Consider the following 25,938-nt stretch of genomic DNA (forward strand, 5'->3'; position numbering starts at 1 on the left):
CGCATTCAATCTTTTATTTATTTTTTTGCTTTGATTTGGAATGACTACTTGATGCCTGATTAAATCAACTTTATTTTAAAAAATAAATAAAAGAAAAGATGATTAAAGCTGTCGTGTCCTCCCCAGGAGAACGCATCCTTTAATTTCTGTTCTAAGAAATCAAAGTTAATCATGCAGTTGTGTTTGCTGTGACACTTCCTGGAATTCATTAAAAGTTTGTGGACAGTTCCGGAAAGTAACGGACAGATGCAGCGTTGAAGTTAGATATAAATGATACCAGGCGATTCAGTAACAAAGAGGAACATCAGGCCTAGGACTGACTGACCGCTCCAGGTGTCAAGCGGTCGTCAATCACTGGACGCTCGACTAATGAGGACGTCTCCTTGATCTTCTTGCAGTTTTTAAGGTTGTTTGTCTTTTTTGCATATTTTGATGAAAAGTTGGACCTCATTCAGCGCCACTCTACGTAGACCTTGAACAGAAACTGAACGTTACTGCTCGGTTTTACTGTCCGTGTTTGTCGTCTGATGTAGGAACAGTGGTGGGGTTGGTAAATTCGAGGTCATGCCCCCTCCCATTTGTCGTCATGTTGAACACAATTGTCCTTGCAGTATTATGTACCCCTCAGGGTAAATACTAGGATCGCTTAGCATGTTCTTGTTAAAAACATAGTGTGGCGTACATACGACTGTTGGCAGAGAGGAGGCCTAGACAGGAAGGAGGACCAGTCAGGTTTGTATTGCTTTGACTTGTTCCCTGTGTATTCTCAAGGTTGTCTTTATGATAATGTAGTAGCACAGCTGGGCTAACTGCCTCAGAGCTCTGCTGTCTGTCGTTAGATTCTCAACAGGAGGCGTCCCTCATTTCTCTTGTCTGTTTTACACAGATGTTTTTCGCCCGTATATTAAAAAACATTTGTTTTGGAATTCTAACGTCAGGTACTGTACGTTCAGAGTTGGTGATGGAGGAAGTCGCCTGAAGAAACTCGCTCTGGTTCATGGTGTTGTTCAGGAAACCATTACCATGAAACATTAATGAATCACAAGATGAAACTGCTGAGCAGACGTAGGTTTCCTCTGGTAGATGATCACATTTCATTACGAGCAAACATAAAAGTGTGTAAGTGGATGCAGGCGCACAGAAATGGTATGAAACGTCCTTTCGCTTCCAGGACTTTTTGATGTTTCAGATGAAATGGATCCCAAATAATAAAAAAAAGAGTCAGTATTGTAGACGTGCAGAGCCATCGGGCTGTGATGGGCCGCACTCTGAGGGCATGAGTCACTGGAAGAGGTTTCAGAGGTGTGTGTGTGTGTGTGAGCCTGATAAATCCTCGGTGCGTTTTTTAAACGCATCATTTTCTCTCACCATGGCTGAGTGTGTGAGGTGTCCAGCAACAACACCAGCTGCTTTGATTAGTTATTTTCTACTGGTTAAAGGAACCTGAACCTAAACTCAACCTTTCAGTTGTTTTTGTTTTATTGAAGTTGTTCTCATGTTTTAAATGAATGATCTCAGGTGAAGTGTCTCTAGAGCAGAACAGTTATTCACACACCTCATTATCCAGCTGTGATTTTATTAATTAGAATAACTGTGAAAACACCTTAAGGAGGAAACGGTAACTGTTGTTGTGTGTGGTCTGTTAGTTGGTCTCTGATAGGTGGAGTAATCTGAATCAGATTATTTGCCCTCGTTGATGAACCTCTCATTGGTCACTGAGTGGTCCCTGTAGTGTCAGCCGTGTCCTAATGTCCCCACGTCTTCAGGCAGTAGAATGTCCGTGTTTTATGACTCTGATGTAGTATCTGCTCAGCTCATTAAAGGCCCGGCTCCTAAATATTTTTCTTTCATCTAAAATGTGTCTGAATGGTTTGTTTTTCTTAACAAAGCATTTCTTTTCTCATCTAGAGCCTGGATGGAAGAGTGGTGGTAAGAAGTGACGCTCGCGTGGCCTCCCTTACTGTAAAAAATGTCAAATACACAGACGCCGGTCAGTATTACTGCACAGCACGCAGCGCCATCGGAGAGGACAGTCAGTCTACGTACCTGGAGGTCCGCTGTGAGTAAAAACAAAAAACACACTGTTTTTACCTTTTTATTTACTTATTTAGAGTCAAAAAATTGAGCTACCCAAAAGGTAGTAATTGGGAATATTTAGAATTTGGCAAAAATATTAATAATAAGTTTTAGTCAAAATAAAAAATAGAATATGGTCTTTATATGAAATACAATTTTTAACAGAAGAAAAAAAGCTAGACGATACCTTATTGGTCCACAATAAACACTAGGTTAGAAAGTGATGATGTCATTACAACAACCACAGGTGGTGACACAAAGCCTCAACGAGAACATTGTTCTAAAAATTAAATTCATTTTAGCGTTACTGGAAAAAAAAATGCTAACACACTCTACAGTCGGGTCTAAGAGATAATCTAATAACTCTGTTCACAGCCTGACATTTAAATGAGTTTTTAATCCGGCACAAATGTAGCTTTGAGACTCATTATGTATTTTTCCCAACGATTAAACCTCTGTGGATTTTCTTTGAAATATCAGTGTAAAGAGTCAAAATCAATTTGTCTGAGAAACTGTCTGGCCAAGCATTAACCATACTGAAATTGACTGAAAGAAAAGTCGAATTTTTCTTTTATGGTGGAGGTATTGATTTAATGTTGGATCGTTTTTGGTAAAAAAAAAGAACAAAAAAAAAAGAAAAGAAACAGACACTGTAGAAATATTAAATAATTAAATAACTAAATTAAAAAAGTGCCAAATGTAAATCAGTCTCTTTTAGACAACTGCTAACTGCTTAGTTCATACATGCTGCTTCAATCTAATTTCCATTAATTTTTAAAGAAAAGCAAACAACGTCATGACAAACACTACTAAATGAATTTCTGATTTAAAAGAAAGTGTGTTAGGGAGTGTACGTGTAAAACACATTGTTTTGTTGATTGTGACTCAGAATTCAGTTGGTCAAGGCTGATATTGTCAGGCCTGTGTGTGTGGGAGTTATGAACTTTTGGTTATTCGTATTACGTCAGTGTTGCTCAAACCAGTCTGCTGACCTCTTAATCTGTGAGCTGTGAAGCAGCAGGACCTCACAGATTCACTCAGCCTGAGGCCACATCAAAATAAACAAAACCCCTGTTGTTGAGCCCTGGCTTATTCAAGTTCTTACTCGTTATTGTTTGTGAAAATCAGATACAAAATCTATGTTTTTTAATGTATAAAATAGATTCAAGGAGAATGGGAAATCCATTTAGAAATAGTTAAGTGGATTTTTTGTTATTTCCCCAGACGCCCCTAAGATTCATGGTCAGGCAGCAGTGTTTACCTGGGAGGGGAACACCGTGAACATCAGCTGTGAGGTCAAGGCTCACCCCAGTGATGTGTCCATTTTTTGGCTGAAAGACGACCTGCAGCTGCCCAGCTCTAACCTCAGCAACATCAAGGTCTTCAGGACTCCATCGTCCAGCTTCCTCCAGGTACACACACCAACACCACAGTCATGAACATTCCATGACTATAGACTTTAGGTCAGCCATCATCAACTGGAGGTCAGCGGGCCTAAATCCAGCCTGCCAAACCTACACTCTTTGGATTCCAAACTAAACATCAAATTATAATGTGAGACAAAAAATGTGATTTTTATTCATTTTATTTGAGTGTTTTCTTCATTTCCCTTTGTTTCTTTAAGATAACCCCTTGGTCTGACAATGATTTCGGGAGCTATAACTGCACAGCCTCTAATGACATGGGAACAGAGTCCAAGGAGTTTGTGCTGATTCAGGCCGGTAAGTCATTACCGTAATATTCATAATATGCTACACTTTGTTTCTGTTTTTTTTCTCTGTTTTTTATTTAGATCCCCTCCCATTTTCTTGTAATTATTATTTTTTTCGTTCTGACCTGATGCTGATGTTCATCTACATGAAGGTTGTATGATATATTGGGGGGTGGGGGGGTCTGAGACCAGGGGGCTTTCTGAGAGTGCAGAAACTGGTGAAGTTTTTCCAAAAAAAAAAAAAAAAAAACCAAATGAAAGAGAAACAGCAGCGAAGATTACTCTTTTCTGTACTGGTTTAGAACTAAAAAATACAAGCCATGGAAACCAGTCTGGTTGGCACGATGACGACGAACATGCGAGGCTGAGCAGAGATGTAAATACTGCTGATCAACACACAGGTGCTGAAGATGACGCAGCATTGCTCACTGTCTGTCAGTGCAAACCGAAACCGTAAAGGTTAGAATGGTGAGGCATTAGTCAGTGACAACAACTCCCACACTCAGATGGCCAGTGGCTCCTTCATAATATCTTGGACCTGGCTGCAGGAATTCCTTTATAGTCAAACAAACATATCAAAGACAGGGTGACAGGGAGACGTCTCATCACAAATCAACTGCATTTGGACCACAGGTATTTACGTCTGGCTTTTACCTGTCATGTGTCATAGTTCACACCAACACTCCATCTATCTGCTCCTGGCCCGGCCCCCCTGTCAACTTTTAGAACCCATTGATGCCCGTGAATCAAAGAGTTTGACCTGCCCTGTCCTCTGATCTTAATGAGTGTTAGTCCTCCTTCATTAGAATGTGAGAACTGCTTCTTATTTGTGAACATGGTGCAGGGTTTCTTTTGTTGTTTTTTTTAATATTAATACATCATTTCCTCACTGTCTCTCTCTCTCTCTCTCTCTCAGACATGCCATCAGCTCCACTCATCAGCGAGGTCAAACCCTTCTCCACGACAGCCCAGATCCATTTTGAAGAACCAGAGTCCACTGGTGGTGTTCCGATCCTAAAGTACAAAGCTGAATGGAGGACGCAAGACAGAGGCAACTGGCTGCAGAGGGTCTACGAGGTCCAGAAAGGTGGGGGCGCGGGCCTTGCTTTAAGGTCTTACTTGATGTGGAGATATAGAGCGTCCTCTTTCCTCAAACTGATCCAGGTCCAGTTTTTTGGCAGCACCACTTGTGGGGTTTAGGTTTGTTGTCAAGGCCAAGGTCACACACACACACACACACACAGGTTTGTGTAGTGTAAACAGCTGTTGCTCTAGGTCACAGACACCACACACTGAGCCAAATGGAAATTCTGGTTGTAGAAAATACATCTCTCGTCATCTTTCTCCTCCTCCATATTTTTGTCTTCTTGGTCTTCCTCTTTTTTTTCTTTTTCTTTTTTTTTCTTATTTTCCAGTTATTCCACTTATTTTCATCCTCTTCTTCCCATTGGCCTCAATTCTTCTCGTCCATGTCGTCCCTCTCAGTTTTATTTCCCATCTTCTTTTCCTTTGGAAAACATTTTCCTTTGTTCATTTTTTACCATTTCTAATTGTTTCCCCTCTGACTTTTCCAGCTTTCTTTTTTTTAACTACTACTTGTTTTTGTCTTATAGTCTGTTCTGTTGATAGACAGACTGAGGTAAAGACTGTACAATAAAGAATACAAACGTATTGAATTTATTATGTGTTTCCGTGGACACGACTAATGTCGTGAGACCAAAGGACGTTGAAAACCCACACGTTGCCCCACACACGCCTTTGGCAACGTGACGTGAACAGTCACGTCAAGATGAAGGAGTCCTTTGATTCTCCTCGTATCTTTTGTTTTTTTTTCCCTACCCACCGTGGCTTATTTCAATCATGTTTTGTAAAGAAAGAGTGAGAACCAAGTTATTCTTCTACGTAAACTCCGTGTAGGAGAACAGATCTCACAGCCATCTGTTATGAAGGCCAAACGTTTGAACTGTAAAACACATTTTGTTTCAGCAGAACAGATAAAAGTAGAATGAGAAAGAAGGAGCTTTGATCTGGAGGAAACGCTCTTCACTGACAACACACTGTTGATCTCGGTGTGAGAGTGTTTCTGTCGTTGTCTTCGTGATGTCTTTAACACAACACTGCTAGTTTGTTTGTCTGTTTGCACAAACACACACACACACACACACATTGATCACATGACCATTATTCTGCGTCTGGCAGATTGGTGCTCCGTGCCTCTTTTGAAGACTTGGCCATCTGTTTTTTCCTTTCAGACCAGCAACAACTGTTATGCAACGTTTTGTTTTTCATGTGTGAATATTTGTGCAGTCCAACAATCAGACAACAGTTTCAGCTCAAGTACCGGGGCTCCCGGACTTACCTACAGTGTGACGTAACTCTGTAACTGTACTAATACTGAACACAAGGTCACTCAGCTACGCTAACACAGTGCTAACATCATAATCTAGGACAGAGAAAAACGGCAAAAAGGTCCGCTGTATGACGACATATTCATTCACATTCAGCTGTTCAAAGATCATCTTTTAAACCAAATCTAAGATTAAGAAAATGAAATAAAAAAACATTGTTGTCTTAAAACTAGATGGTGCTATTGATTGAATGAAATGAAGCTGGGTTTTCATGGTCTCCATTGACTTTTTCCAGCCTCCATTATTGAAGTGACAATCACAGGACTGAAGCCAGAGACCAACTATGAAATGAAGCTGTCTGCAATCAATGGCAAGGGTGAAGGTGACAGCAGCTCTGCTGAGGTCTTCAAGACACAACCTGTCCGTAAGTCATCTGTCCTTTTTAGTTCAAAGCTCTTTGTATGAACAAAAAACAAGTCTTTGTATGTCTGTGCCAGACAAAATTGCAACTCCAGTACCTCGTTTTCAACTCATTTTAACCATCAACACGTTCACTTCAGGCTTTGTTTCTGTGAAATCTGACAAGTTCTAAACTGTTCTTTTTAAATTGTTTTGCAAAATCTCTGATTTATTCTGACGTCTCTTCATAAATCATTGTTAACTGGGAAAAATTTGCCTCTTAAATAACAAGGCTTACTCTACACTTTATCGCCCTCTGTTGATAAAAAATGCATACTTTCCCTTTGCATTTGTATTTACAGTATTGATCCCCTCCTGCTGCCCATCGACTCACAGTCATGTAATGAACGCCTTTGAATTGAATCAATTGTGCTTGGAAATAGAATGCGTCAAACATCACATCAACATTATGTTCAATAACAACAACAACAACAACAATAATAATAGCAATACTTTAAGCAATGTTATAATAGAATAAATAGTACATACCTCTCCCTGGGCTCTCAGGCTGTGCAGCCCACTACTGCCCCCCTGCTGTGGTGATGAGTTAAAGCACTTATCATACTGTGCAGTGTCACAATGACCATAAATCACCTTTACTTATCTGAGAAAAGCTATTATTTGAACAACTGTAGAAACCAGATAAAAATCTCTGGAGTTACTTTATCAAAATAAATGATCTTGACATAGTGGTTGTAGTGTTTTAACATGTTTAAAAAGTCTGTGCCAACACTGGACATCTGTTAAAGCCGTGTCTTAATACGATGTGTGTTCATTCCGTGTGATTTCAAAACCATTCCAGGTCAAACACTTTTCACGTTTCCTTCTTCACCCGTTGAGTTTCTGAGTCATATTTAATTATGCCAGAGTTTCAGGCTCTAATTACCTGATATCTTCTCTCCCACGTCCTCAGACAACATTTCTCATTATTTCTCTGAAGACACAGGTTTGTTTTTAGAGTGTGAGTAATAAAAAGAGTTTATTAGGTTTTTATTATGCTGTTGCTTTTTGCTATCTCCTCCATCCCCTCGTTAGTTTGCCTTTCCTTTGTAATGATGCAGCTCTGAGTTTTTTTTCTAGTCTGTGACCCTGGAACTGCCTCATTATCTTCTTCTCTTTATTTAATTTACATGACGTGAGATAACAAACGTAAACTTCAGTCAAATCACCACCTAATGAAAAAGTCAGACAGGTGACCTCAGTCCAGCATTTTAGAGCCGAAAGATCAACGTTTAACAAGTTTATATTTAAACAGTCACTAAGAAAATTCTACAGCCTTTAAAATACAGGGATTTTTAGAAGTGTCACATTTTGACAATAGAAAACTAACCAGGCCTAATTGGATTTAACTTTATAAATATAATATATAAATAGGATTCAATTTCTATAACCAAGTTCTTACTTCCTGGGACATTTCCAATAATATCCATGTGAGCTGATGTGGTTCCATGTCCCATCCCTTCAGACAGACTACATAGGAACAACAACAGAATTCCAGTTGCTTTCATTTAGTTGCTGGTTAATGTAGTGGAAACCCGTAGCTCCTGGTATTTCCCAGAGTCGTACCACAGTTAAAACCCCGACTGAACTGTGTTCTCCTTTCATCATCCGTATCCATATCTGTCGTCTTCTTTCATCCATTCTTGTTTGGACATAATATGTGACTTGACTTTGATGGAGCTGAAAGTCCTGTCCAATCAACAGAAGGTAATCCTACTGCTGTTACAGAAATGTATTGTTGTCCAGTAATGTTTTCCACTTGTGTGGGACAATGAGCACATGTTTCCATGATTATGTCTGTCCTCACTACGTTGTCTTTTGGTCATGACTCACAGCTGATATAACGGCCATCGTGATTCTCTGGGGCTGACTGAGTCCTGCCATGGGGTCTTTGACATTTTTCAATTTAAGGACCCCAAACTGATAGCCAGATGGAGCGGGGGTGCCTCACTGAGGGAAACATAGGGTTAGGATTAGAGCAGAAGTTCAAGTTAGGGTTTACTTCTGCTATCAACAAACTGGTTCACACTTAAAATAAAAAATAAATAAATAAATAAAAATGTATGTATGCATTTATCTATTTACTATAACATTTCAATTCACGTTCACATTTATAGAACAAATGGTAGAAAACCATATGGAAAAACTATAACTATACTATAAAAAAAAACGAATATAATGAGAATGTCTGCCCCTACAGCACAGTCTCTTACTCTCATGTTCATTTCAGGTTTTTGAACGTTATGTTTTCATTCAGTCTTTTTTAGATTTCGTCAGATTCAAATGCAAATGGTAATACATCTGTTACATTAAAGATGTTATTCCCAGAAATATTTGTATTATATTTTATTTCCTAACTCAATGAGAGTTGCGATATAGAATTATAGTGATGTCGATAATAGAACCAGAACTGTGAAATTTTCATTCTCTTCCGTAAAGGTCAGAAATGCGTCCTTTTTAGGCTACTCTGACACGCTAAGCTACATTTTCTTTAGTTCTTGAATTAATAGGATGTTATTATGTCTGTTGTGTGTGTGTCTGTAGGAGTTCCCAATCCCCCTAAACTGGAAGGATCAGGTTTACCTAAAGGAAACTCCCTCAAAGTCAGATGGATAAAACAGGATGACGGCGGATCGCCAATTTTACGTTACCTCGTTTCATACAAACCTGTGAGTATCCAGCGGTTATCGTTATCTTTTGCGATGTCAGTCGTAGTTTTAAAGAAGAATCCCTTTGTTTCTCCCTCTTTCATAGTGTTGCCTCAGTAAAACAGCTCATGTCCTTACACCTCATCATCACTCTTCCTACAGAGGTCCCTAAAGTCCCTAAAACCAGCAAAAACAACCTCTCATCTCTTAACATTTCTGTGACATAGTTTTGATTAGAAGTCCAGGGAATTAGCACCAAAATGAAGAAGTTCTGCAGAGAATTAAATAGTGCAACACTAAAATGTTAGTCCATATCAGAAGCCAGCCCCGTGGTTAGTTCCTCTCCTGTGTCAACAGATTCAAGCCACTGAATGGAGACCAGAGGTCCCTCTATCCAGCGACAGTGAGTACGTGGTTCTCAGCGGCCTTGAGTGGGACACGGAGTACAACGTCTTTGTGGTTGCAGTAAATCAGAAGGGCAAGTCCCAGCCAGCGACCATGTCCTTCAGGACTTCCTCACAGCCAGAAGCCATTCCAGGTACATGAGTCTTTAGAGAATAAGAAAAAAGGACACATCTGATTGTGCTTCATTACGTGTGTGTGAAAACAGATGAAATAAGATCAGAAATAAGAAACGATCTGGACAGCATTAGGACGTTTTTGGACATAAATCGTTTTGACAGAAGCAAGTAAGATTAGAAGGATCATCCAGTTAGTTTGTACATGTGGTTGTAGTAATGGACCAGTGACCAGGGTGTCCAGGGTGACCAGGCCCCTCCCCCTAAGACACAGAACAGGGCTTTTTTAAGCATTCAATTTATTTATAGAAAGTACAACTTATCTGAGAATAAGTTTACATTTCGGTGCCTTTGATTTTATTTATGACTGCGTTTTCGCCATTGTTACAGAAATCTTTTTCTTTTCATTTTCAGTTATCAGACCTAACTCATTTTCACTCTCTTCCTTTGTTTTCCCCGTCCCTTCTTGTGTTTCTCTCTTCATTCCCTCCCCTGTATTCGTTTTCTGCTCTTCCCTGTCTCTCTCAATTCTCCGTCTCACTTGCCTGAATCCTGGACGTTGGTGTGATGGACCATGTCAACATTTTCGTCCCGACCTGAGTGCACTTTTCATGGTGCTTTTTTTTGCTGTTCCTTTCTCCTCTCATCAGCCATTCAGGGCTGCTCACCTGTGACGTGCTCTTCGCTATCACTCGTCTTCTCACTCCTCACTGTCCCTTTTTTTTCATAGTAGTTTCTGCTGTTGCTGCGCAGTGTGTGTAGCAAAGCAGAGCTCTCTCTCTCTCTCTCTCTCTCTCTCTCTTTTGCCATCTTACTCTCTGGACAGTTTTTTTTATTTAAAACTGACTGTTTACAAGACTCAAGACTGAACAGGTTCTGGCCAAGAACTGTCTCTGACACAGTGAGAACCGGATGAATAAGACTAACACGTGTCCTTTTAACATGAGCACGGCCCTGGCACATTTCCAGTTCGAATTTCTGCTGTCGTATTACCAAGGGAAACAAAAGGTTTTAAGGACAAATCCTGCTGGTTTAAAACCCTAGTTGCCCATTGCTAAAACTGTATTGTTTTCACTTCAATGTGTTACATCTTTCAGTCATTTATGGAGAGAAATGAATTCATTTTTATGACCACCAGCAACGTTTTTTATACCCTCTCTCTGTATTGGATGTTTTGAAGTGAACAGGACGCCCCCTAGATTAAATGTTTTCCACTGCTAAAAGCCCAAACCAGCAGTAGGGTGTTAGCTAGGCTAGCTTTTCCTAGCTTGCCACACTGGAACCAGACTCGAGAAATAATGCTGTTTTACAAACATAACTCTTTTACAAGGCACTAACATGCTGCTTAATAGCCCACCGTTAATTCACTATGTGCGAGTGCGCCACCATAATGCTGCCAACATGCTAGCTGTTAGCATGCCGATAACACACTGAATGATGAGAGTTTTTACAAGTGTTGATTTCTAAATATTTTCTTTTAACTGATAAACTGATAAAAGTATTTTAAATTGTGTACTCCTGAGTACCATCACCAATACTTCTTTACGTTGGGTTTCAATATGTAGGCAACGAACTGGAAGGCAGTGTTACTCAGGTTGCACACCTCTGAAGGCAACACAGAGCTCAGTGTGAGCTCAGCTCTCTTGTTACACTCCGTTATTACTGATGTCAGTATTAATACAGAGAAAATGTTTGTTTCACCTGTGTATTTACATGAACACTTCAGGATGTGAAATACTTTAACCACTCACAATGTCTTAGAACTACACTGTAAACGTCTGAAGTATTCATGTCTACAAAACTGGAAAAGAAAAAGAGGACATTAATGTCATGATTAACACTGGACACAGAAATATGTCGTTTTGTTCAATGTTCACAATTTAAAAAAAAGTAAAAGTATCAAAAAATAAACATTTCTACCTTGGTAATCAGTGGTTATATTTTTACTAAATTGTCTAAACTGATAACGTGTTTGTGATCAACAAGAATAATGACACGACTTCAAAGGGCAGTGTTGTTAAAAGGAATATTATTTTTATTTACTTTTGATTTAATTCAGAGATATTTGGACTCGGACCTACAAACATGGCCCATGTTTAAATAAGAACATTTTTATTTAAATAAAAGCAGGACAATAACAAAAAAAATGTTTTGCTTTTGTTTTTCTGGTACCAAAACTATTTTGCTTATAAATTGCCTAAAACACAAACCACATGTTTAGACAAGTTGGTAAACTTCCTTGATTTTATATAAACAAAAGAACGTTGAGTTTTCTTGTGCTCTTCACTTGAACAACAAAAAGACAAACTAGTTTTACTGTTCTTCCTGAATAACAGCCAAAATCCGGAGTTTTGTTCCCAAATAAGAGGAATATTAACAAATAAAAGTTTCTGTTCTTCGTCTGTGTTAGGAAACGCGTGTTATTCACAGATTGTAGTTTCCATTTCCAATAGAAGTATACCAACTCTTTCTGAAGGTGTGATTTGTACATGTTTGAACAAAGTTGACACAAACACTCACAGCAGCGGCTCAGTTTATTTCATGTCGATGATTAAAAGCCATCGGTGTTTGTAAAAGGTAAGAGGATTTCTGTTTTGATGTGACAGTACTGTAGCAGCACGTTCAACGTGGATGTGTGTGTGTGAAACTTGTTGTAGCCCACTCGGCCAACACCCATGATGCTTCACTGTCTCTCCTGCAGATCTGGGTGAGGAGGCTGCTCTCTCCATGGGCATCATGCTCTGGGCAGGAATACTGGTCGTGGTTTTTATATTGTTGCTGCTGGCGGTCGACGTCACCTGTTACTTTGTCAACAAATGTGGCCTCATCATGTGCCTTTGTGGCAAATTTGGCACAGGGACCAAAGGTCATGACCTGGAAGAGGGAAAGGCAGCTTTTGTGTGAGTATTGCAGACAGTTTACTTCAGTTCAATGAACACCGTCTGGCCTGAGGGAGTCGTCAGTGCTGTTGACTCATGGCAGCATTAACATGAACTTTTTTTCCACATCTTCTCCAGGAAAGACGAGTCCAAAGAGCCAATTGTCCTTAGAGAAGATGAGTGCACAGCCAATCACAACGCAGCTGGGCCCACGGAACCTAGCGAAACCACACCGCTCACTGAGCCAGAGTAAGTCAATGCTGATGCACAGCATTGATATCATTTTACTCTTCCATTGTTTTGTTTTTTAGCCCTTTGTCTGCTGCACTCCACTTCAAAGAATGAAGACGTCATTCAACAGGACATTTGACCTTAATCCTGAACAGTCGATTCTTAAGTGGAGTCCATTCCTGCCACCACTTTTTACAACTTTATCCCTATTCAGGGGGAATTTCCTTCTACGCTAGTATCTGGATTTTCTTTTTCTTTTCTCATTACTAACAAAAAGGTGAAGCAATACCAGTTAAGAAACTAAACAGGAAGGGGTTTTCTTCCCTCTTCAGTGTGGTCAACTTGTAAAGCTATCCCGCAGCCTCTGCAGCTTCCTTTGACATTAGTGCACTCTAGAGAAATCAGACAGTCTGAGACGCACACTGGTACTGTTTACCCCTCGTAGGTGTTTTGGCGTGGTTCTGTAGAAATACTGAATATTCCTTTAAGTACATGCGTTCTGTGTGTATGTATGACTTTAATGTTCACTCACAGCATGCCACTTTCTTTGTTTTTCTTTTTCTCACTAGGTGTTAATGTTACTGTTCTTAGACGTTATGTTCTATGTTTGCATAGATTCTTTTTTCTTTTTTTACTGTAAAGTTAACTTATCTCCTCTGCATGCTTGTTTCCAAGCCACCCTTCCTCTGTCACAGTCACCCTGGCGTCTAGTCTGTGTGTCTCTGTTCTCTCCCTGCTCTCTCAGGCTGGCAGCTTCCACTGCTGCTCTGGCACCGGAAACGCTCTCCTCCGTAGCTACCAACTCCGATTCAGGCACCGCGACTAATGACCCTGCTCAGGACAGCCCCTCTAGTGAAACCACTACCCTCACTTGTAGCCTTTCCACCCCAGCCAACGACCCCTCACCTGCCCCTGTTCCAGCCCCAGCACCTACTCCAGAGTCTAATCCTACACCTGTCCTCCCTGCTTCTGCACTTAAGGCAAACATGGCTCCTTCAGTAGAACAAAGAGCAAGTGAAGCCCCACAGGAGGAGGAGACAGTGAACAGCACGGCTAGTACCCCAGAACAGACTAGACCCCAAAAATCTGGGACACCGATTCCACCTAAACGCAGGTACTCTCCAAAAATGGCTGCACTGAATGCTAAATGCAGTCCTCCAGTGTCTCCCCTCGCTACGTCCTCACCCAAGAAGTTTGCTCAGAGCCCACCTGTGAACAAGCCTCTGACGCCAGATGACAGTGTTGTCATAGAGGCAGAGACACCAGCGAAAACTGCCAAGACCCTGGAACGCACTGCCCCTCCAAAACCAGACCCAGATCTGAGAGCCACTGCCCCCGACTCCAGCGGGCTTAACCTTACTGCCCCTGATGTGAACAAACCAACAGAACAGTCTGTTGACAACATTCCTACTGCCAAAGATGCTGCCTCCGACTCTTCTTCAGTGTTTAACGGTGGTCTCGCAGAACCAGATGTAGATCATTTAGTTGCAGAAGTAGCTTCTCCCCCTCCCCTAACTTCCGTTCCCTGTTCCTCCCCTCCTACCTCTGATAGCCTACAGCCGCCTGCCTCCAACAACCTCACAGATCAGGCGGACATGTATGACAATATAACCCAAGACGTGGGACCAAGACGTATGGATTTAGACTTAGAGCTGACACGTGACACACCCGCTGACCTTATTAGCTTAGACAGCCCGCCCTCTGCCCCCACTTTGCCCAACGGAGACGGAGTAGACCTGACCCCCTCAGGTCCAGTTGTGGAGGCTTCAGAGACTCTGGCCAAGACTGCTGTCAACCTACTGTCACCTACTGTCAACGATGAGTACGGCTCCCTCTAGAGGTTTCTCTCTGTGTGTTAATGAATGTGTGTGTGTGTGTGTGCGTGCGTGTGTGTGTGCCCATTCATTCACCACCGCATCTTGCCATTGACCTTATAAGATACTGTGATGATGAGTCTGTGGTAATTACAAAGGTATAATTATTATCAGTGCGATGACCTGACGGTACTGTTACTGACACTGACACTTTCCACCGCTGCTACAGACCCTACTGGGAAAACAAACAGCCTCAAGACACGCAACCAATTATACAGCACTCACATGCCCTAAAAGCAACAGTCCATCGACGCAAAACACAAATGGGAGGAGAAATATTTCACTTACAAAAATCATGGCTACCAACAAGGATGGATAGAAAATGTTTGCAGCCATTCAAATGCAAGTTCATGAAAAAAACTCACAGATTTCAAAAGGAGTTTATGTAATTGAAATTCTACTGGAAAAAAGAATCCTACGCTATTGAATATAAATCCAGAGATTAGAAAATCAGGCAGCAAACCAGTGCCAACGCAGAAATGTGTGGATGGCAGAAACAAACGTAGATAAAGAAATTGGTACTTCTTGTAGGGAATTTGCAAAAAGCAAACATGTTGTTCACTTTATTTTTTAAGAACATCAAGAACAGTCAAAGAAAATCCTGTCATCAATCTCAAAAACAATTTTAATCTTCAGACAGTCCTAATTAGAAATAATTGTACTTCCTATCTATTTGTGAGGCAGCTTCCTACTTGATTTGTGCAGCGCTGTCAGTAAACATAATCTTGAAGAGTAATAGATGAAAAAAACAAAATATAAAGCATTGCTTTTTAGCGATGTTTTTATCATCAACCTTACAGAACTACTCAGAAAAATTGCAAAAGTAATTCATAAACTTTGAAGGAAGGACAACAAATGTGTACATTAAATGTTGTTCTGACTGTGTGACCTCCTGTGTCCAGCAACAGCAGTCAAGCTAATAAGAAAAGCACTTGGTAAAACGCTAAAAATTCACTATGACATGCATTACTGTCACCTACTGGGGCTTTTTTTTAAAAGAGGGACGTATCCTTGCTACTAAACAGAACTCCATTTACTATTAGCAACCCATAATAAAGACTCAGGAGAATAACGATTAATTCTACGAGTAATTAGCTCAAAAGAACCGACCGTCTATGCAGCCATGTTTTCACTGAGAGCTGGGATTTACTCATGCTCTTTCAATGTGCTAACAGAAAAAACACACATTAAAAAAAAACAAAAATCCTAACAGAAACATGCATGACTACACACAGAAACACACACACTCTCAGACAGAGTGTTTTCAGACAGAGGTTGAATTTAACTGATGGTAAGAAATGTTTTTCATTATTTGTTTGTCTAACTTGAACCGTTGTCGTTGAGGTGGTGATGAAATATGTAAGAAGACATTCAGCTTGGTGTTTTCCTACATATTGCGTGAGATGTTGGTGAGAATAAATGGTTGTCTGTTTTTCTTCCACACAAAGAACAGCAGATCTTTAAATTCAAACTTCCCCTTTTTTCCCTTCTATCTACAGAAAGGTTTTCCCTGACGAGAAAATCAAAGTGGACGAGGCAGCGGCTTCATCCATCGCCTCGACAGAGACCTCACCAGAACACAACAATGGCGTACTGTCAAAATCCACCAAGAGCAAAGCATGATGGGATGTAAAAAACACCCGCAGCCGTAATTCCCCCCAAAAAATTCTTCACAGCAACCGGAGAAAACACAGCAGGAGATTTGATTTTCTGTGCGATATATTCAGTACTTCCACTGCGTTTTCCCATACGAAATATTTAGTACAATCCTGTGGAGTTCATCTTTAAAGGTCATTAAGATTTATATTATTTTTTTATTCTGATTTGATTTAACCAGTCTAGGACGTTTCAAAAGGAAACTCTGAAGATTGCTTGATAAATATAAAGAATTTGACTTTTTTATTGTGCTGACAGTTTACCAGATGATAAGTATTGTAAAAATGACTATATGAAATTATTTTTTGTTATTTTAAAGCTCAGATGTAAAATAATTTCCTAATGTGTTCGTATGTTTAGGCTAGCCATATCACTAGCTTGTTCTGCATGTTTGACTGTGTGTCAGTTAATTGTGTGAATCCAGGGACATTACATTTCTCACAGATATAAGCTGACACAGACTTAATAGTACCCTGATTGAATAGTTTGAATCATTTTGTTTACAAATTGATGAAGAAAGCTAAGGGGTGGGACAGTATAAAAATAATTATTGATTTATTTAAAATATTTTACATAAAAAATAACTCTTGGTGGCTTCTCTCAAAAAACAAACAAAAAAACAAAAAACCAACCAACCAAAAAACCCCAGATAGAACCTTGTTAGTATTTGTGTTTTGATTGGTGTTCGGTACATGAGTCAACACGAGTCATAAGATGGATGACTTTAAACAGGTATGATATGACACTAACAGGATATAAGTGTTGGAATGTTGTTAAACTTCTTATTAAGACTAAACACGTACAGTGTGCAGACTTTCTGCCAGAAATTACCTTGTAGAATTCTGGCTAATGGCTGAATTGAGTTTCTTTCTGCTTTGACAAAAGAGGTAAATCCCATGGAGCTAGATGCTAACTGGCTAACTGTTGAGCTTTAAGAAAATACGTAGGTTTCTATTCACTTTTGGTTACACATTTATTGTTTGCTCTGGTTTCAGAATTATTCATTTCTGACGGTTTAAAAACTAGTTAAAATGTGTGTGAGAACTTAACTCAACACTTGACAAAGACGTGACACAACCAGAGAGACGTGTCTTTATGTCCTTTGGTCATTAAAACCGGACACCTTTGGAAATTAGAAAAAGAAATTCTGTGTATACTGTATGTGAACTTCTTTACCTACATGTTATATAATATGTAACTCTGTAGAGTCACCGGTGATTGTTTGTATTATTATTATTATTTATGTATTTATTACAAATATTCAAAGGCTTTCTTGATGCAAGCGTTCAGCCTGTTGCCATACTCGGTGCACGTACGTTGACAAAACCGCCCCTGTTTTGGTCTTTAACCAATCACAGTCTTGCTGCCTCGAACACACGTTGTATTGAATTATTACTTGACAAACCTACACAACACATTTACAAAATACATAAACTGTCCTTCAGACAATGGTGACGCGCATCCAACTATTTGTCTCTATCCTTAGTCAGTGTGTCCACAGCTGTGGCGTCAGCAGAACATAGACGCCCCCGTGTGGTTTTTAAAGGAATACATTTGGACAGGGCAGCTGTGTGTAATATCACGTCGCGCGTTTAGAAATGTTGCATGTTGACTTAAATTAATTGAAAGAATCTTAACATTAAACAATTATTAAATAATATCTACTAACACTTCCTTCAAGTTGGACACAATTGACGTATTGGTCAATCATAAAAATACAATTAAATACAACATTTTACACTATGCTTTATCAGCTTTTTCAACGTTTTACGCTTTTGTTACCAATCTGGTTCTAAATTATGACAAACCTCATTGATAATATCACGATGATAATGAAAATATATTAAGTTTAAGTTTGTTTAGTTTTTTTAATTGTACTTTATAGCAATAATATATATTGTCCCACCTCTTAAAGATAGAAAATCGTTATATAAATATACGCTAAATGTGTTGACAATTAAACTTTGTTTAAACGTTTTTAAACAATACATTTATTTAGCCCCACACAAAACTAAAAATCAATGTCATTGTATCAAATGTGCAAACAAATAATTGTTAGTGTTTTTTTAAGAAAGAAGCTAGAACTAAGAAATTAAAAATGATGAATTCTTCCTGACTACAAAACATCAAAAGGGTCTCTTAACTAATGATTTTTAAAGGGAAAAAATAAATATACACAGTACTTGATTACTTGAGTACTTGTTTTTTAAGGGATAAAACAGAGATTTCCATTCCTGCCTGCGAGCTTGTGCACTGTGCCTGTGTGTCGGTAGACTGTCGTGTCATTGGTTTATATGATAAAGTGTAACCTTGTTGTAAGACATTATAGCCTCTTATTTTCTAAATTTCATCAGCTGCAGTAATAAAAATGAATCGTATGATGAATTGAAAAACATGATCGTTATAACGACTGTAGTTTGTGAACATATTTTTTTCTGGTAACGGCACTGAAGCTAAAGTAAAAGGAAGAGTTTTTTGACAGTTCAGGAAACACAAGAAGTTAAAGAAAAATGTAGGTGTAAAGACTAATGGAATCAAACTGATTTTTTTTCCCTTTTAAGCCATTGTATTTCGGGGTCTTGGAAATGCATGATAACTCATGAAACTTTGTTCAAGTTTTAAAGACAGAATCATTGGTTTTGTTGTGTGTGGCTGCTCCCCCCAGCTATAAAAAAAATAAAATATAGTGTGAACCAATTTGGGTCGGCATGTAACGAACAAAGGTGTGTTTTTGGAGCTCTCTTCTGAACCTCATGGGAAGTCAGCTACACTGTGTTCACTGATCAATAATAATGATTGTTGTAACTGTGAGAATTGGGGCAAAAAGAAGAACACAGTGATTCTTGATCTCAGTTGTTGCCCCCTCCCCCAATTAGGAACTTTCTGCAGCTGATGCACCGACCTTTAGACATATGTATCAGGTCAGTACAGGCAGAAAGTCTCTTCTCAACCCAACAAAACCTCAGCTGTTGAAAAATGTGTGTCAAATTTATCCACTCTGATAGTTCACCCTCAACATTCAGTGTCTGCTTCTAGAAGATTCATTACACCTCCTTATATTTTATTGTGTATTCTTTGGCATTTGTGTTTGAAAATAAAAAAATATATGCTTGGTTTATTAATTACAGATTAATAGAGTGTTTCAATTGATGCTTTGTGACTATTTGACTGACATGGACAGTATGTGCATGTATTTAACCTACATGCACAACTCGACCTACTTGACCAGTAGGAGGTGCTGTTGTTTAAAAGATCGTATACGTATTCCAGTTAAAACAAGTCAAATTTAAGTCAAAAAAGGAAAATACTGTTAGATTTTAAAGTCAATATTGAATTACCTTCTTCCAAACATTTACATGGGATAGAAAAAGAATGCATTGGCAAGAAAGAGCAAAATTTGTTCTGGTTAAAAGGTTACTGGTTGATTTTTTCGTTATGAATTAAAAATATAGATTTATGTTATAATATATAGTATATAACATTTTTTGAAAATATTTTTTGAAACATTGGCAATTGGTGACGACTTTTAAAAATGCTCTACCTGTTTGGTCATTTTGCTTGTTACCGCAACAGCTTCCAAGATAACTTTTAATTTTTTGATTTTTTAACTTTTTAAAACAGATTCTTAAACGTACGTATTACTGAGATTTTAAATTTCCTTTAACAGATTTATAATTGGTCGAGAGACGTTTCGAATGTTTTTCTTTTAGCCACTAGATGGAGACAAGCCCCCGTGTTTTGTTGGTTTAGCTCAGTGCCGTACTGACGGGAGAGTTGGCAGGGCGAACAGGTTGTGTTTGTTTTGAAATCCGTGAGCAGTGAAGTAAACACCTGTTACATCAGGAGTCGGGTTTTTGTGAAAGTCAAATTCCCGCTCAGATGACCTCCAAAATGACTGTGTGGGTGACATGGTGACTTTTCCAGCGGAGCTCTTCTTCCTCTCCAAGCCTCCGCTGTGACATTTAGTCTCCGGGCAGACAGCTGGTCAGACCTGACTGGCCACAGCCTGCTGTAGTCTGCCCGCTGCCCCCTCTGTCTCTGACCGTCTCTGGGTCACGTGACGTCCATAAAATGTCCTGTTCATTAAAGATAAGGTTTAGTTGTCTTTATTTCTGGCAGCTCACACTAATCACAATTCAGATCACACCCAGGTGCCGGTGGAGTCACGTGACTGTGGATGGTGATGTGACTGGATTGATGGGGTAAATGAAGTCTGGATGAAAGTCTAGCTGAAGTACGGATGTGTGGATGGCTGGGTGATGGATGGATGGAGATGAAGAACACTCACAGCCATGACGTCTCCACTGTGATGATGTGAAGTCGGCCAAGTCAGCAGCCGGCGACGGCGTTCACACCGAAAGTGTCAAATGGCCGCCTTCAAAGTAAAAGCTGAGACGTTGGCGACGAGAAGTGCATTAAGGACAAAACGCTGAGCATATTGTGTCCTAATAAAAACATTTCTACGTTTTTCTGGCAACTAAGGGTTGAATCAGAACTATTTATGGATTAGAAATATTAAAAACATGGAGACGGCAGTATTAGCAAAAGCAAAAAGTTTTTCAACTTTGTAAATGTTGTAAACCTATACATTAAAATAAAACGCAGGTTAAATGCAATTATATATTACTATGTATAAGAATATAATTAAGTTTTTTAAAAACCCTGACCATAATACTGTTCTTTATAAGCACACCACCACTCAGTATTAACATTATGCATACAAGGGTTTTAAAATGACTCTTTTAATTTTCTAAAATACTAACACAAATTAAACATTACTGAAGGTCCAAATATTCAAACAAAAATGTAATCAGTGTGGTGGCTCACAATGATGCGAAAATCTTTTGTTTTGTATTTGTTGTAGATGTTGTATTGACGTCCCCGCGTTCGGGGTCTCTTATTTTGAAAGTGTTTGCAGGAAGTATCGGGCACCTACACAGCTGCTGTGACAGTCGCGTCTCTGATGATTTTTGGACGCAGCAGCGCAGAGTTTCTGTCAAGTGTGTGAAAGCATGATGTTGCCTGGATAATCAGCGGAGGACGTGAAGGAGGACTGAGGTGAGACACTGATTCTTCATCACTAAAACCATCATCGTCATCATCACTCGAACTTCTCTTCAGTTTATTTTTTCTCTCTCTCGTACACGTGTGAAATGCAGGTCAGTTGTGTTGCGCGTCTCCAGACATTGACTGCACACGTGCGTTAAGTTCCCTCGCTCCAGCGTGATTTATTCCCGCGGGTGAAGTTAAGACGAAGACGTCTTTGAATGTGTGCATGTGTCCTTTGAACTGTGGCACTGGGCGCAGACGGTGACTGTGTGCTGCCGTCGCGGTGTGTGTGTGGATGATGAAGGAGCAGTTAGTGGACACCTGATGTTCCTGTGGCATCAACACACACCGGGGTCTGTGCCGCACACCGAGGGGGGACGTCATCCTCACCCACGGTAGAGGGAAAAAGTTGTTCCGAACATCAATTTATAACTGGCCGCTACGTGTCTTATCCCTAATATGAGCGGATTAATTTGTGCGTGCGTGTAGGCTAGAGAGAGAGAGAGAGAGCGGGAGAGAGAGAGAGGGAGGGAGGCAATAAAGTCAGAGGGAAATATATTTGATGAGCAACATGAAGACAAAGACCAGTCCTGTTTTTTGACCAGTAAGATTTTGGTTTCCCAGTTGGTTGTAGGTCACCAGTGTGAGAGGACGTGCAGTGGAGTGACAACAAACCTTAGATCAAAATTAAAGTAGTGACAGAGATGCTACTTTAAGAGCTGGCAATTGTTTTTCTCATTTTTTCTTCAGTTTTACTGCATTTTTGAAGTATTTATTTTTGAAGTGCTTGTGGTCCGAGGACATGTGGACCCTAAGATTCTGTCTCACGTCTTTTGCCTTCTCCTAATGAGACAGAAGCTCATATCTGAGACTAGGAAAGGTAGGAAATGTCATCTCAGGACAACAACCTCAGTGGTCAGTAGTCTCTCTACGACCAGGCATTAATGACACTCATAAAACAGTGGTTCGAGGTCATGATATCAGGTCATCCCAGGGTTAAAGGAACGTCCTGAGGTCAAGCTTCTTTTAGTGGACATATTTACGAGGCTGAGTATTGCAGTACATGTATTCTTTGTGTACTGACAACTACAGCAGACGTTCTGTTCTGTAATGTTCGTGGCATTCTGTGGTAGACTCTGTCGGTGATTACCAACTGGTGGCCCGTGGGCCTACTCGGTCCGGTCCTTTCTGTAACTGGGTTTCAAAATAAACGTCAAATAATAATCATGTTAGACAAAAATGTGATTTTTATTTCATTTTATTTGAGTGTCTGTCCAGAACATTTCCGCTCCTCCACCGTTACAGCTGATGTCGTGTTGACCTGAGCTTTTTGAAACTCTTCTGAGCTTCTTGTTAAACTCAGGATTAAATTGTGAATGGTGTGATGTTTATTTGAGGTCTCATGTGAGCTGATTTGGTTTAAAAAAGGCAACAGCTTCATGAAGATTACCAACAAATAGTTAAAAAAAACCCTGTGTGCTTAAGTCCCTCTGCTCACATGCCTGCGTGTGCGTGTGAGTGAGTGAGAGACATGATAGATTGGAGCGTCACCTCTCAGTATGCAGACGTTATAACAGCTACGTGACTGATCTCAACGAGACCCTCAGAATAATCAGCCGCAGCAGAGACGGTTGTTTTGTGCTTATCGACTTGTTGCCAGCCTCTGGTTCTTAATTACAAAAAAAGTCATCAGCCTCATCAGATTAATCTCACAAAATGATCACCACGGACTGAATGTCTTGGTTGATTTCTCAAGAAAAGTAAATGTTTTCTTCTTCATTGTAGACTCACAGTGGACGACTGAGTCCGACCTAAGGCCTAACACTGCTGCCTTCTCCTCTCCACCTCCACAGACCTACAGCTGAAGGCAGGAGAACCACACCTCATGCTCGCACTCAGCAAAACATCCAGTGGAAACGGGTCTGACAAACATGGGTGTGCTCCAGCTCCACAATCCCACTCACCCCAGCACGCTGCTGCAGCGGGCCAACCAGATGCGCCTCACCGGAACCTTGTGTGACGTCATCATCACGGTGGACGGCCATGAGTTCCCGGCGCATCGCACCGTCCTGGCCTGCACCAGCAAGATGTTCGAGATCCTGTTCCACCGCAGCAGCCTGCGGTATGCCCTGGATTTCCTGTCCCCTAAGACTTTTCAGCAGATCCTGGAGTACGCCTACACCGCATCGCTCCAGGCCAGCGCCGAGGACCTGGACGACCTGCTGTACGCTGCCGAGATCCTGGAGATCGAGTATCTAGAAGAGCAGTGTCTTAAAGTTCTGGAGACCATTCAGGCAGAGGAGAATGAGGAAGTGGCCATGAGGAATCAAAGCTCAGCCGATCACGGTGACCACGGCCGGGCCCGGCACTGGAGGCACATGCTAATGGCCAAGAAGCATTCCATACATGACAGAACCACGCTAACTCCTCCCACCACTCTGCACCACCTGGCGCTCCATCACATGGCAGAGAGAAGCTCTCCTGCTCCAGACTCTAAGGGTGTCTCAGGATTGAGCCCCAAACTGGATGTGGAGGTGGACATGGAACAGTGTCGGCAGCAGCACCAGCAGCACAGGGCAGCGATGTCCCGGTCCATGTCCCTGGAGCCCACCACCAGTGTAAAATCAGAAGACATGCAGGTGGATGAAGTCCACAGCTGCAGCGGCCTGTCATCCAGCAGCTGTAACAGGAGTCTGTCCAACCAACCCAGAGAGGAGACCCCGGGGACACCCCTGCGCGGCAGTGTCATCACCAGCGCCCGGGAGCTCCACCCGGGATCTGAAAACGGAACGCAGGTGCTGACGAACTCCCTCGACTGTTTTCCCTCCATCTACTCCGTGCCCTCCCACCAACTGGGAGACGGGATGGTGTCCATTTCGGTGACCCCATCCCTGGGCATGCCACTGGACCCGAGGACGTACGGCGGCCTTCTGCACCAAGGTGTGCTGCACAGGGAGCTGCTCAGTCGACTGGGCCAGTTTGCAGCAGGGATAAGGCAGGAAGGCCAGACTCAAGGCCAGCAGTGCTGCAGCCAGTGTGGACTGCAGCTGCCCAGCAAGCAGGCCATGGAGCAGCACAGGTAAAAACAACAACAACAACAACAACAACATTATCCCTAAAGTCCACCATCTACTAAAATAGTCATTATTTTACATTTGGACCTCAGTGTTAAAACATATTCTTTTTTACATTTGAAATCTAAACACATTTCTACCTCCAACACAGTTAATGAAGAGCAACAGTTTGGACACCTGTAGTTTCCTGACAGGTTGTTGCCCCGTTTTTAAGATTCCAGATTTTTTATAATACATTTGAACAGGTGCAGAAACAAATGTATTTTTATGTTTATTTCTGGCACAGGTACAGTAAAATAAAACAGTCCTCTATTTTTGGTTACTTTTAGTTTTTTTCTAACAGTACCCCTAAATAATGGGCCCCTAAATAATAATAAAAAAATACATGTGTATATATATGGGCATATATATATATACATATACATCTGTATAGAATTACAGTGGGGACCCTGAGATACGAGTTTAACCCGTTCCACAGCAGAACTTGTATCTCCATTGCATTTTCCTCATTAAAAATAACTAAAAACCAATGAATTTGTTCCAGCCCCACACAAAAATATATTATTCATTATTTAAATGAAACCCCACATCTGAACATCAAAAACCTAGATATAACCAACAATATTGATAATATAAAATAATAATAATTGAGAAAACATTTTATATTAGTGTTATAAAAATGGGTAAAATAGCCCAGCGAGGGACGGTGAGTGAGACAATGCAACAGTGGAGCCCTCGTATCACAAAAATACCGTTTGTATTTACTCTGTTGCCTGAGTGAGTGTTGACTGTCGGGACCAAGGCTCTGGATCTCGAGGTGCAGTTTTTCATATAGAAGTTGTAGAATTGTTTGACTTTGTCAACACATTGAGATAAAGGCAGAGTTTAGATAATGATGATGATGATGATGCAACAGCAGAAGTGTTAATTCAGTCCCAGGGACGGCCGCAGCTGTGGAGCTCACAGTTGATTAATTAGGACGCATTTGAAATTGAAAGTGTGTTTTAGTGTAGTGTAGCATTGTGCTAGGTTGTCTGTCAGGCTATTAAATATGCACTTGTTGACATCGGTGGAGAACAGCCAGCAGGGACCGGACCTGAGTGTTCAGATCAGTGTGATGTTACTTGAACCATTGGACTGTCATTCGTTTGATTTGACCTCTTAGTTTTATCTCAGCTTCAGTTTAAAGTCATATATAATAATACATGGTGCAGCCCCCCGTGGAAAGACCAGCACCAGTTCATGAAGACTAAAACTAAAGGGGTTTTTGTTACAGTGAACTTTAACGTTTGTGTTGTCGTCAGATGCTTGGATATTTAATACTGAGAAGGATAAAAAAAAGTCAAACCTTGGAGACCATTATGACTCATAATGGAGAACAAACAGACAAACTGTTGACACAGTGGCCGCACCAG

The 25,938-nt window shown here is 40.6% G+C and overlaps 2 protein-coding genes across 8 annotated transcripts in view; both read left to right on the forward strand.

The window, feature by feature from the left end:
• The window catches only part of ncam1b (neural cell adhesion molecule 1b), a 66,805-nt gene extending 45,416 nt beyond the window's left edge, over positions 1 to 21,389 (forward strand). For 3 of the 5 annotated variants that reach the window (XM_008309506.3, XM_008309507.3, XM_025054892.1), the window contains 11 exons: positions 1,909 to 2,059; positions 3,301 to 3,488; positions 3,701 to 3,797; positions 4,704 to 4,874; positions 6,431 to 6,559; positions 9,139 to 9,263; positions 9,600 to 9,780; positions 12,462 to 12,660; positions 12,778 to 12,888; positions 13,616 to 14,692; positions 16,244 to 19,331. In XM_008309506.3, the coding sequence (XP_008307728.1) occupies positions 1,909 to 2,059; positions 3,301 to 3,488; positions 3,701 to 3,797; positions 4,704 to 4,874; positions 6,431 to 6,559; positions 9,139 to 9,263; positions 9,600 to 9,780; positions 12,462 to 12,660; positions 12,778 to 12,888; positions 13,616 to 14,692; positions 16,244 to 16,367 (2,553 nt within the window). In that variant the 3' untranslated portion in view covers positions 16,368 to 19,331. Of the gene's footprint in view, positions 1 to 1,908; positions 2,060 to 3,300; positions 3,489 to 3,700; positions 3,798 to 4,703; positions 4,875 to 6,430; positions 6,560 to 9,138; positions 9,264 to 9,599; positions 9,781 to 12,461; positions 12,661 to 12,777; positions 12,889 to 13,615; positions 14,693 to 16,243; positions 19,332 to 21,309 lie in introns of those variants that run through there. The other 2 variants (XR_003049499.1, XM_025054893.1) reach the window with 2 other exon arrangements.
• Positions 21,333 to 25,938, forward strand: part of zbtb16b (zinc finger and BTB domain containing 16b) — a 30,052-nt gene continuing 25,446 nt past the window's right edge. Inside the window, exons 1-2 of one of the 3 annotated variants that reach the window (XM_025054894.1) lie at positions 21,333 to 21,458; positions 23,303 to 24,528. In XM_025054894.1, the coding sequence (XP_024910662.1) occupies positions 23,381 to 24,528 (1,148 nt within the window). In that variant the 5' untranslated portion in view covers positions 21,333 to 21,458; positions 23,303 to 23,380. The other 2 variants (XM_017032043.2, XM_008309505.3) reach the window with 2 other exon arrangements.

The sequence above is a fragment of the Cynoglossus semilaevis genome, chromosome 4 (assembly GCF_000523025.1).
Source record: "Cynoglossus semilaevis isolate Cse_v1.0 chromosome 4, Cse_v1.0, whole genome shotgun sequence".
NCBI classification, from domain to species: domain Eukaryota; kingdom Metazoa; phylum Chordata; class Actinopteri; order Pleuronectiformes; family Cynoglossidae; genus Cynoglossus; species Cynoglossus semilaevis.